The following is an 11837-nucleotide window of genomic DNA, read 5'->3' as shown; positions in this document are numbered from 1 at the left end:
TCCATACAGTTATAATCTAGATAGAGAAATAAAGTGTGTGGTAAACTTAAAATACAAACAGTTCATCAAAAAAATGTACATTCTGGTTATGATAAAGAATGACTCATATAGAAAGCAGAATTTCAACAGAAGCTAAAGGATGAATAATATGCTGATAGGCAGAGATGGTGCAAGAAAGCATTCCAACAGGGGAGTGTCTATGATATCAAACTAAGTAGAGTTTGAACTTCATTCTTTAACCAACACTGAACCCTAATAGACTTCCAAACAGTGGTTCATAAGGAAGGCTCTCTGAAGGCAGTAATAGAATAGATGTGGAAGAGTAAGAAATGGGAGAGTTGGGAAACTGTGGGACAAATTAAATGTCCTTCCTGAGGTCACACGGTTAACCAGATACCTGATCCTACAACTTGCTTCTTTGAACACCTAACTCACTATTTTCTATTATTAGCATACACCAAGGAGAACAAGATTCTAATTAGAGTTACTCAAGACACATAATTTATTTCATAAGCTAATTTTATTAGTAATCTTAGTGATAACTCACAAATTTTCATTTACTATCATATTAACACACTAATATCTTTGGATAAAATGTTTTGCTACATAGAGCATGCCCCTTCATCCCTTTCATACTAGTATATAGCTCATTTAGGCTTTCTTTCCCAGGAGGTGTTCAAAAATACTGCTGAGGCTAATTTATATATTTGAAACAATGTCCTGAAAATTGAGATAAGACTAATTTAGAATTCGAGCATTCTAAGGTATCATTTTGTGATTCACATATGCAGACTTCCAAATTAATAGTTAAATGTATATTATAGGAATAATTCTAGTATCTCTGGTACAATACAAAACAACTCATTTCACAAAACACCCATGTCAATCATTAATCATAATGTGTTTTAAACAGCAGCTTCATCCTCAAAGCTGACACAAGTCCTTCTACAATACCCTTGGCAGAAATACATCATAAACTGTTTCATCAAGTCACACCTCTACCACCCCAATTTAACATATACATGCCAAATCTTTTTTTGAGCACCCTTTTTGAGGGTTCCAAAATATCTAAATGATCCTTGTTGTAAACTCTTGAGTAGTGTTTAGAACTTCTAAGTGGAATCACAAAGTAGAAAAACCAAATTTATATAAAGTTACACAGAAAAAACAAGTTACATCCTCACACTAAAAATGAAATAAAAAAGCAAAGTATCTACAGAAACTCTTGTTCATTAACACATCTAAATAGCAGTATACTATATTTCTCAAATTTAGAGTCTGGAAAGAATTTTGAAGAGATATGACTCTATAACACTGGGATTCCATTAGATACTTAGGCTATATAATAGTAGTTATAAGGAATAAGTAAAAGTTCACTAGAAAATCCATGAAATGTACAGAAGTTATTCTTAGTGATTTCACTTTGTTTCCACAGTTTAATGACTAATCAACCTTTTACGCATAATAATTCTTTTGGATATTAAAAAAGCCAGCTTAGGCCCAGCCTGGTGTGGCTCAGCAGTTGAGTACTGAGCCAGGAACCAAGAGGTCACGGGGTCAATTCCCGGTCAGGGCACATGCCCAGATAGGGGGGCTCAATCCCCAGAAGGGGGTGTGCAGAAGGCAGCTGATCAATGATATTTTTCTCTATCCCTCTCCCTTCCTCTCTCTCTAAAAATCAATATATATATATATATATATATATATATATATATATATATATATTTTTTTTTTTTTTAACCAGCTTAGACTATAAATGCATGTTTCTTCCACAAGGCTATTTTTCTTTTTAAAAAAGATACATCCTCCTAAGTGAGTTTAACTTAACTAAGAAAGACCCAAATTTGAAGTAAACAAATTGTATATCCTCTCATCTCTTTGATGTCTCTCTCCCTGTCTCCAAAAGCCCTCAAGCAGCTTTTAAAACCTCAACTATTCCTCAAAACCCTTTAGATCTTCAAAATTCACTTTATTCTATAAAAATACTTACATATACAACCTGTCCAAAATCAAAGCTTTCATGTTCTCACGCATACACACTATTTTACTAACTGATAGCTCCTCCATTTAGCTAGAGGTGTTTTCATGTTTAAAAAAAAGTTTGTTGACCTAAATTTATTTTAACATACACAGTTTCGGTAAGTTTAGACATTTAAAAACCAAAATAAAAACTTTCTGATTTAGTGGGAGAAAAGCGTATCTCAGGAAGAGGAGGCTGGAGACTGGAGTCTGGCACCTGTTCTCCATTCACCCAGTTACAGGCACCTGTTCCTCATTCACCCAATTATATCATCAAAGACCTTAAAATCACCTGGTCGAATACTTCATTTTTAAAGTGACAAAGCTGATGCCAAAGAGCAAAACTAACCACTCATAAACCTACAGTACTTTGTGGTCTCTCCTCCACCCCCGCCCCCCAAGGTATTCTTGCATTTCATTTTACCTTATACTTCTGAACCCATAGCTTCCTTACAACCTAATGTTTTATACATAGGCCTTAATGTAGTGGCCCCAGGACTTCTGTAGAAAGGAGCTATCTGTGTGTAGGGTGGGAGTTTGAATGAAAAGAATATGAGTACTTTTAAATTCTAGACTGTCTTAGATATACATAGTATTTACATGGTAACTCCAAAAGCAAACAAACACACACAGATATTCGCAATATTCACAAAATTGAGGCATATTTTTGTTTCTTTTACAGAGGATTAAAGTAATTTACAGGCTTCTGGTCTATTCATCCCTCATATTAAGCTGAGTTCTGCCTAAAAATAAGTTAGGTCTGCCTTTTTAGAGATAAGGGAAGCTAAATATTAGTCTTTGAAAACGTGTTACATTAAGAGTGAAATTAACCACTAAACTCAGAAGACAATTGACAATTTAAAATTCAAGGTATAATTATTTTTTCATGTATTTAAAATAATAATTAGATACACCCAAACAAAAAAATTATTTAATTGGCATACACAATGTAAATGAATTAGTATATCATTTAAGAACCAAATGATATACTATATATACATTTAAAAATGCAATAAGCAACAGACAGAAGTCATATTGTCATAATTGTAACAACCTATTTTGTTTTAATATATATTTAAAAAGTAAATCAGCCAAAACTTAATGGTAAAAATCTGATTTACTGTCTGTCTATGATAGTTACATAAAGGAGATACAGTACCAGAAATGTTTAAATCTCATCATCACTCTTACTAGGGTTGTGTGTGAGGATAGCCAAAGACCTTGTAGGCATTCAAATGGTTAAACACTGAAAGCTGGGGGTTTTAACTAATTTAACTAACACCATTATTTCACATAGATCTAATAAAGCCAAGGTCACAACCTATTTCCAGATGGTCAAGCAACCTCTGAAGAGAGAAAAAACTTCACTCGGACATCGATTAGTAGTGCCTTCTTTTAAAAAAAATAGAACAACACTTTTATACCCTATTCTGTAGCTTTATAGACAGCTCTCAAAAAATATAGTGTATCCCATCCACTATTTACTTTGGCAACTTTGTCTTTTATCTACTCAGTAATTAGATACAAGAAAGAAAAAGAAAAACAAACCCCACAGGATTCACAGAAAGCCAGAACAGAACTCAGTTTCACGCTCTACCCAAATCTTATTATTTCCAGGTGTTAATACCTCGGCGTAGCACGGACAGACCTGAGTTCTATTTCTGCTCCTGCTAACTTCCCTCCCTCCACCCCCCACACACAATTCTCTGCTGAAGAGTCCGAGAGCAGCAAAGGAAAGGACTAGCCTGAAAGGGGGGAGATGCTGGGGAGAAGCGAGGAGTTGTATAACCTTTAAGGGGGGTGGGGGGGGGGAGATAAAAAAAACTCTGGCTGAGTTGTAGTTGCTAGAAATAAGTTATCAGAGGCCTGTGAAGTCTGGCCCCGGACAAGCAGCCCAACAACAGGCTTTCCCTAACTCCAAATCCACGGCCTTTCAAACCAGAGGGCTGGAAACACGACAGCGGCCAGATTTCTAATTGTGGAAAGTTTACTAAACAAATCTGCTCCAGGGGAATGGGGGAGGGCAAGTCTGGGCTCAGCCCGGGGAGCGCGCGGGGTCTGCCCGGGGCAGGGCGGTCGGTCCAACGCGGGTGGCACCGGGGTTTTCGGCAGCAGCAGCGGCGGCGACTGCATCCACCCCGGAGCCTCAGTCGCAGGACTTGCCCAGACCCGGGTCCGAGGAGGTGGACGGCCAAGACCAGCGGGTCTGCGCCGAGGGGTAGGGGTCCGGGACCCCGGGTGGAAGTTGAGGGCTGGGCGGCACCGGGACGCGGGGAGGGAGCGGCGAGGCGGCGGCGGCGGCTCTACTCACTCGGCTGTACCAGATGCTGAGGCGGGCCGCGGCCAGCACGGCGAGGAAAGTCCTCTGCGGGTCGGACTGAACGTGGACGGGCGCCTCGGCCGGGCTTCCCACCGGGCAGAGCAGCCTCTTGGGCCAGCCGCTCAGGAAATACATGGTCCGCGCGGAGCCGCCGACGCCGCGGCGCCCGGCGGCCCCCAGCCCCGTCCGTCCCACTCAGCGGCCCGGGGCCGGACGCCCGCCTCCCGCACCGCCGCCGGCAGCTCGGGGCATCTGCCCGCGGGCCGGGCCGGGCCACCGCGAGGCCAAGCTACGAAGGCACCTCCGAGCTGACGGGGCCCAGGGTGGGGGAGGGCGAGTCGGGACTCCGAGGGGCGGAGGAGCGCGGGGACCCGCCCCGGCCCCGCCCCGTCCTCGGGCCGCGCGGGCGTCAGCACCCCGCGCCGCGTGGGAAGGCGGCCGCGCGCGCGCACTGGAGGCCTCTCCCTGGCCCCGCCTCTGCCCTCGGAAGCTCCGCCCTCCTCGTCTCGTGCGGCCTCCGCGCAGCGTGCAGACGCCAGCGGTTTTGCCTCTCTCCTGCCCCCCTGCACCTCCCACGCGCAAGCCCGAGCGCGCGGGCCGGGCCGGGCCGGGACACGTGAGGCTCGGAGGCAGCTCAGGCAGAGCCAGGCGGGACCCTGCGGGGAGACGTCTCGGCCTGCAGTCCACGCCCCTCCCCTGGCCCAGGCCAAATCAGACTTCCCCTGTGGACGGGTGAGGCCTCCAGTGAGGGCGGCCAGGCCGGGGGAAGAGCGGGGGGGGGGGGGGGGGGGGGGGTCACGTGACCATCCCTTCCTGTGTTCCCACGCTGGGTTCCTGGCCGTGACTTCAGTGCTGGGGTCCTAGGCCCAGTGGGTCTGCAGTGCAAATCGGTGGTGAGGTTCCTGCCCTCATGGAGTTTACATCCTAGAGGGAACCTTTATTCAATCCGTAAATAACCGACGAGGAAAGTGCCGGGAGTCCTGCCCTCTGTCCTTCTAGTGGATATTTTTTAGTTCAGTTTGCATTCATCTGTCCTTTTACCAGCCATAATTTGAGACAAGGAGAGGCTGTCTAGGGTATGTACCCGAAAAGACTTGGCCTTCATTTTAGAGCTGGAAGGGACTTCAGACATTATGTAGTTGGGTGTTTAACTTCTGGACCACAGGGATCACCTTAACTGTTTCTTTTAAAGCATTGACTCAGTGATTACCTGTGAAAAGGAGGATAGTGTGAGTGGGGGATAGAGTGTGGAGTGGGAGTAGGGGGGGGTCTAGAATAAAAAGACTTGTTTCTCATTGTTTACCTTTGTAGTACATTTTGAATTTTTCCATATGTGTATATTACTTTTCAATTAAAAACACTTGAGTTAGCCCAGGTTAAAAACAAGAAGTTAACTCGAATAAAAAAGTGGCAACATAAACAAAAAACGTCAGTAACTTAATCCATATCAGAGGTAGCATTGAAGCTAGTATTCATAACAAAATATGTAACTTTACATTATTTTCCTAAACATTCGCTGCATTCCTCAGAACGTGATCAAAGAACCAGATTCCTCAAATCAAAGTTGAAACTATCTCACCACTCGCCAGCCTCTTGTGGTCAGACTGCCTGCGAGACTGTGTCTCCTTACTGGTGGTCCTCCCATCCCCCCAAATGCAGCACAGCAGCCTGGAATATAGTAAGAATAGTAAACAATGAAAATAATTGTCAAATGAAATACTGGATGAAACCCTGATGCAGCTGAACTACACCATTAGGCAAATGAAGAAGCCCAGAGAAGTTTCTTGACTTGCCAATATAAAATTGTAGAATAACAGTTGCATCATGCTCTCTTCTAACTTAACTCGGATTCATTTATGCACTTGGCAGAAAGGGGAAATGAAAATAAGTTACATTGCAGCAATCCCACTGGCAAGTTTACTGAGACTGTATTTGTCTCAGCTCTTGGTCAGAGGGTCTTTGTTCTCAAACTCCTAAGTGTGAGCATCTATCTGCACTCGTGTAGATTAAGGAACTTCGAAGTAATTTGTTGCAGTCAGTTTTAACTTTGTTTTGATGACTTTAGAATTTAATTCATCTGCCACAATCCTTTGTAACAGTTAAGGTTTACAAAATATTTTCAAACGTTTGACTTGATTTAGTTCCACAGTAAATCTTCAAGATATGTGTGATGTCATCCTCACTTTCTTAATGAGGAAACAGGGCCAGAGTGGTAGAAGAGCCTCAAGTCCCAGGGGTTGAAAAGAACTTGTCTTCCTTCTACAGACCCAGTGGTTTTTAGACTGGATTGAACTGAACTGTGGTCGTTGCTTCTTTCAGTGAGAGGGAGAGGGGGAGATTCTCTGGATCTTTCTCCCTGAGCAGGGGAGGGGGAGTAAAATATCTGACTCTTCACAACCCCTTACTTAAGAGTCTCCCCATTGTGATGGAAACCTTATGGACTGTATTTTTCAACTTTTACGTGTCATATTCCAATCTATATATATTAAAGGCTAAGTGCCTGTCCAACCAGTAGCTATAACGCACACTGATCACCAGGGGGCAGACACTCAATGCAGGAGCTGCCATGATGTGCGCTGGCCATTTAAAAGGAAACGGCACCATGGACCTGGCCCTGACAAACCAACACTCAGCTTCCCCAAGTGGGACACAGGCCCCACCACCACTCTGGAGCGACACCCCGCCAAATTGCAGCCAACACTGCCAAGAACCCATGGCGCAAAATGCAGCCCACAGCCCAGCCCAGCCTAGCAACTGTGGCTGTGGGCGCCAGGTAATGACATTGCGTAGCAACGCCCAGCTTCCTCTCCCTAGTGACTAGCCTCCTTGGAGTTTCTTCAGCCCAGGAACATGACTTGCTTTATAGCCAGGTGGAAACATTTGACACTTTAACCAAAGTCTGTGAAGCGTTTTCCTATGCCTCATCTTATTTGATCCTCACAGAAGTCCTGGAGTAGGTAGATAGGAGACTTGGTAGAATCCTATTTTCTTTTCATTAGCCAGAAAACGGAGATCTAGAAAGCTTAGAAACGACCTGACTGAAAAGTAAGAAATGGTAGAACTTGAAAATGACTTCAGGTTTTCTCACTGCGCAGAATATAGTCAAACACTGCTGCAATTAAATACCCTTTGTTCTCCCTGCGTGATCTACAATAATAGTCTGCTTCATGTTGATATTTACTGCTGTGTTGCTGACAATTACCTGAAAGAGAAGTTGGGGTGCTTCACTTGGCTAGAAAAAGCTTAGCTAAATCAGAAAGCAGTTCTAATTAAGCAAGTTTATTCTACATATATAAAAGGCTAAGTTGACTCGCGCATGCGTGATACATATAATCCTCTTGCTGGCACCAATCACACACGTGTGTTTCCACCTGTCATTGTTGATCATGAATTTGGTTGACACTTTTATTATAGAGAAAGGGTAAATAGCGATATTAAAATATTTCTTCTAATTAATTTCCTTGCAATGTGCACGAATCTATGCACCAGGACACTAGTGTTCTTTTATAAAATCCATTAGCAGTTCCCATATCCTGGATCTTCTCCTCCTCCTACCCCATCACTATCACTCTCTAGTCAAACTTATTAAACTCTATTCTGAACTAAGACTAAATGGATAAGAGAAAATTAATAGGTGCATGTTTTCATCTATCAAACTAACAGGCTTTTTTTTTATTACAGGAAATAATTTTGGGCCCAGCTGATGTGGCTCAGTGGTTGAGCGTCAACCTATGAATCAGGAGGTTGCAGTTCGATTCCAGGTCAGGGCACAGGCCCAGGTTTCGGCCTGATCCCTAATAAGGGGCATGAGGCAACCGATCAATGATTATCTCTCATCATTGGTGTTTCTATATCTCTCTCCCTCTTCCTTCCTCTCTGAAATCAAAAATAAGTGGAAAGAAAAGCAGAAATAATGTTGGTAAGGGTACACAGGAACAGGTACATTTATAAACTCTTGGTGAGAATATAATTTGGTGCAATTTTTCTAAAGGGCAGTTGGCATTATATCTAAAAAAAAAGATATCTTAAAAATATGCATACCCTTGGCCCCAACTAGTCTTTTCCGATGATTGTTTTCTAAGGAAATAAACACTGATATGTATAGAGCTTTAGCTTTAACAGTGCACCCCACAAAGGTGTAGCTAAAAGGAAATAATCTAAATGTTTCCCGAAAGACATTAATTATAGTCCTTCCTTACAATGGAATATTTTGTAAGAATAAAAAATGATGTTGGGAAAGAATATTTAACTATATAGAAGCATTTCACTATATACTCTGAAGTAATGAAAGCAGATTAAAGACAGTATGTAAAATATCCTATATTCACACAACAATGTGCTTAGAAATAAAAGGGAAGAAAATGCTCTATAATATTGGTGCTTACCACTGATTACAGGTGTTTTTATGTTCTTTTTTGTATTTTCCAAATTGTCTGTAATGAAGTCATGACTTCTGCAATGAGGAAAAAAAGTTACGTAAAACAGAGTTAAATTGCTCATGATTGAAAATGCCCCAATTGTCCTGCTCTCAGTGGGCCCAGCAGTGCTGGCAAACCATTGGGAGTGATGTTGTAATGTGGCATTTCAGGCACAGTCCCAAGACTGGTGAGGGGAGGATTTGGAGAAAAGGCACCCTGAGTCACAAGACTGAAAGTAGGCTCTGTGTACTTCACACACTCACAGACTTCTGCTGACAGCACAGGACTGCGACCAGAACTTGGTTCTGAGCACACTACGCCCAGTATTTGGTGACCTCCATAAGAGCTGATGATAATATTTACTGACAATGATGTTGCTTTAGTTTATGACTCTTCAAATTTAGTATTCAAACTTATTATACTTTCATTATGTGCATCTGATGTATTTGCTTCTGGGTTAGACTGTGTGGTGTGTGTGTGGCTACCACACTACCATATATGTTAAGTGACCACTGAAAATGTCCATGTTCTTCATATATATATGATTTATTTTAACAAAAATAGTTCATATGTGACTATGCTGGATTCTTGATTATAATTTTTCCCCTTCTGAAGATTGGTAATGAATATTTCAGCTTAAATGATATGATGTCTGTGTTTTGCTTCAAAATAATCTGGGGGTGAGTGGAGAAGTTGGAAATATGTATGAAACAAGGTTGGCTGTGAGTTGATAATTTTTGAAGCTAAGTGATGGGTTCTTGGGAATTAGTGTGTTATTCATGCTCCTTTTCTATATGGTTGAGATTTTCACTAATAGAAAGTGTAAACCTTTAAATTAAAAAGAACATCTTAGTAACTCTGGTTATTTGTGACTAACCAGTCTACCTTGTCCACAATCCTCCTTACAGTAAACAGTGTTAACTATAACTTGAAAACCTTTAATTAACCATAAAGGCAGGATGGTTTCTTATTAATAAGCCTCAATGGAAAATAAAGTGAAGAAGCCCCTTGTTCCTAATCAAGCAAAATGGGAAAAGAATCACTATTCTTTCTCTTACTTCAGTCTTTTTAGAAGTTAAAACATCGTTGGAAACAGACCTGATTCCATTCAAATTAGCAGCCAACAATAACAATTGTTCTATTTGACTATGTCTCAGTGAGTTTCCAGTATAAAAAAAAAATGGTATACCTGAATTTCTGTGTGCATCCTTTATTAAAATAGCAAGAGGAGTTGGAAAGAAAAATTGTTTAACCTTATAATGTGAAGCAGTAAAAAGTTCACCACAATTCTAATCAGATCTTTCTCTCTTCTTCCTCCTTCTCTACCTCTACTTCCTCCTTCTCCTCGTCCTTCTCCTTCTCTATTTAGACATATATGCCTTCATTAATTTGGACAAAAATTCATATTCATTGTATTTATTAGTGAGTCAAATTTAGTGCCCAATTGTAACAAACTATTCTGGCATATAATAGTTTGGGTTTCCGTCGTATTCTCATTCAATTATTCTTATGTAATAATTAATAAGTTCCATGAAATTTTTATCAAACCAAACTATTATGTGTTGTTTTTTTAATACATTTATTCAGAGAGGAAAGGAGAGGGAGAGAGAGATAGAAACATCAATGATGAGAGAGAATCATTGATTGGCTGCCTCCTGCACACCCCCTACTGGGGATGGAGCCTGCAACCCAGGCATGGCCGGAATCGAACCTGGGACCCCTCAGCCCACAGACTGACACTATCCACTGAACCAAACTGGCTAGGGCCAAACTGTTATGTTTTGTGTGACAGTCCAAAATATAATAAAAGGGCAACATTGTTCTTTTTATTATCTGTTTTTACAAGTTCTATTCTTCTAATGTGGTAAACACAAAACATAAAATTTACCACCTCAACCATTTTTAAATGTACTGTTCAATAGCATAAGTATATCCACATTGTTATGAAACAGATCATCAGAACTTTTTCTTCTTGCAAAACTGAAACTGTATACATTAAACAATAACTTCTCTTTTCCTCTCCCCTCAGGCCCTGATAACCACCATTCTACTTCCTGTTTCTGTGAATTTGACTACTTCAGATGCCTCAAATAAGTGGAACCATACAGTATTTGTCCTTTTGTGACTGGCTCTCTCACTTAGTACATATATGACATTTGATTATCCATTCATCCAGTGGTGGCTACTTGGGTAGCTTCTACATTTTGGCTATTGTGAATGAAGCTGCTATGAACATTGCTGTACAAATAACTATTCAAGTTCCTGCTTTCAATTCTTTTTGGGTAAATACCCAGAAGTGGGATTGCTGGATTATATGGTAGTTCTATTTTTAATTTTTTTAGGAACCTCCATACTGTTCTCCATAGAAGTGGCAACATTTTATAATCTTACCAGTAGCGCACAAAGGTTCCAATTTCTCCATATCCTCACCAACACGTGTTATTTTCTGGGTTTGTTTGTATTTTTATACTAGCCATCTAGATGGATATAAGATCATATCTTATTTTGGTTTTGATGTGCATAACTGATTATTAGTGATGCTGAACATTTTTTCCCATACTTGGTCATTTGTATACCTTTAAAAAAATCTTTATTGTTGAAAGTATTACATATGTCCTCTTTTTGCCCCCTTTACCTCTTCTAGCTCGCCCTTGCCCCTCACCCCAGGCCTTCACAACCCTATTGTCTGTGTCCATGGTGTATATCATTTTTGAAGAAATGCAATGTCACATCAGCAGGTGTACACCAAAAGATAAAGTTCAAGGGCAAAACTTTGAGTTTAAGTTTTGAATTATGTAATTTTATATTATCCATCAATTATGAACATAGTTAATTCTTATGCTGAAAGAATTGCAAGAATCTTACACATATGACCTCTTAGTCAGAATGGACCTTAAATATTATATAGTCCAATTTCCAGACCCAACAGAAATATAAGTGAATTTCATAGCATGAATTTATATGTATTTCAAACATAGAAATAATTTATAAAACCACTAAAGGATTAATATAAAAAGAACATATCTATCAAGTTGAATACTCAATAAACTTGATTATTACCTGAAAAGATATATGGAAAA

General features: G+C 40.8%; 1 protein-coding gene and 1 long non-coding RNA gene across 4 annotated transcripts in view; one reads left to right on the top strand and one right to left on the bottom strand.

The window, feature by feature from the left end:
• Positions 1-4671, bottom strand: part of RIC1 (RIC1 homolog, RAB6A GEF complex partner 1) — a 110245-nt gene extending 105574 nt beyond the window's left edge. For all 3 annotated transcript variants that reach the window (XM_079791138.1, XM_079791140.1, XM_079791139.1), the window contains exon 1: positions 4331-4671. In XM_079791138.1, coding sequence (XP_079647264.1) covers positions 4331-4474 — 144 coding nt within the window. In that variant the 5' untranslated portion in view covers positions 4475-4671. The remainder of the gene's footprint in view (positions 1-4330) is intronic.
• A 264-nt stretch (positions 4672-4935) lies between these two features.
• Positions 4936-11535, top strand: LOC307111345. The gene is made up of 3 exons (XR_013814543.1): positions 4936-5071; positions 8021-8100; positions 10787-11535. It is a non-coding gene; the product is annotated as an uncharacterized lncRNA (long non-coding RNA).
• Positions 11536-11837: the final 302 nt, after the last annotated feature.

This window comes from Cnephaeus nilssonii, assembly GCF_951640355.1.
Source record: "Cnephaeus nilssonii genome assembly, chromosome: 14".
NCBI lineage: Eukaryota > Metazoa > Chordata > Mammalia > Chiroptera > Vespertilionidae > Cnephaeus > Cnephaeus nilssonii.
This window is presented reverse-complemented; position numbering and strand designations above follow the sequence as displayed.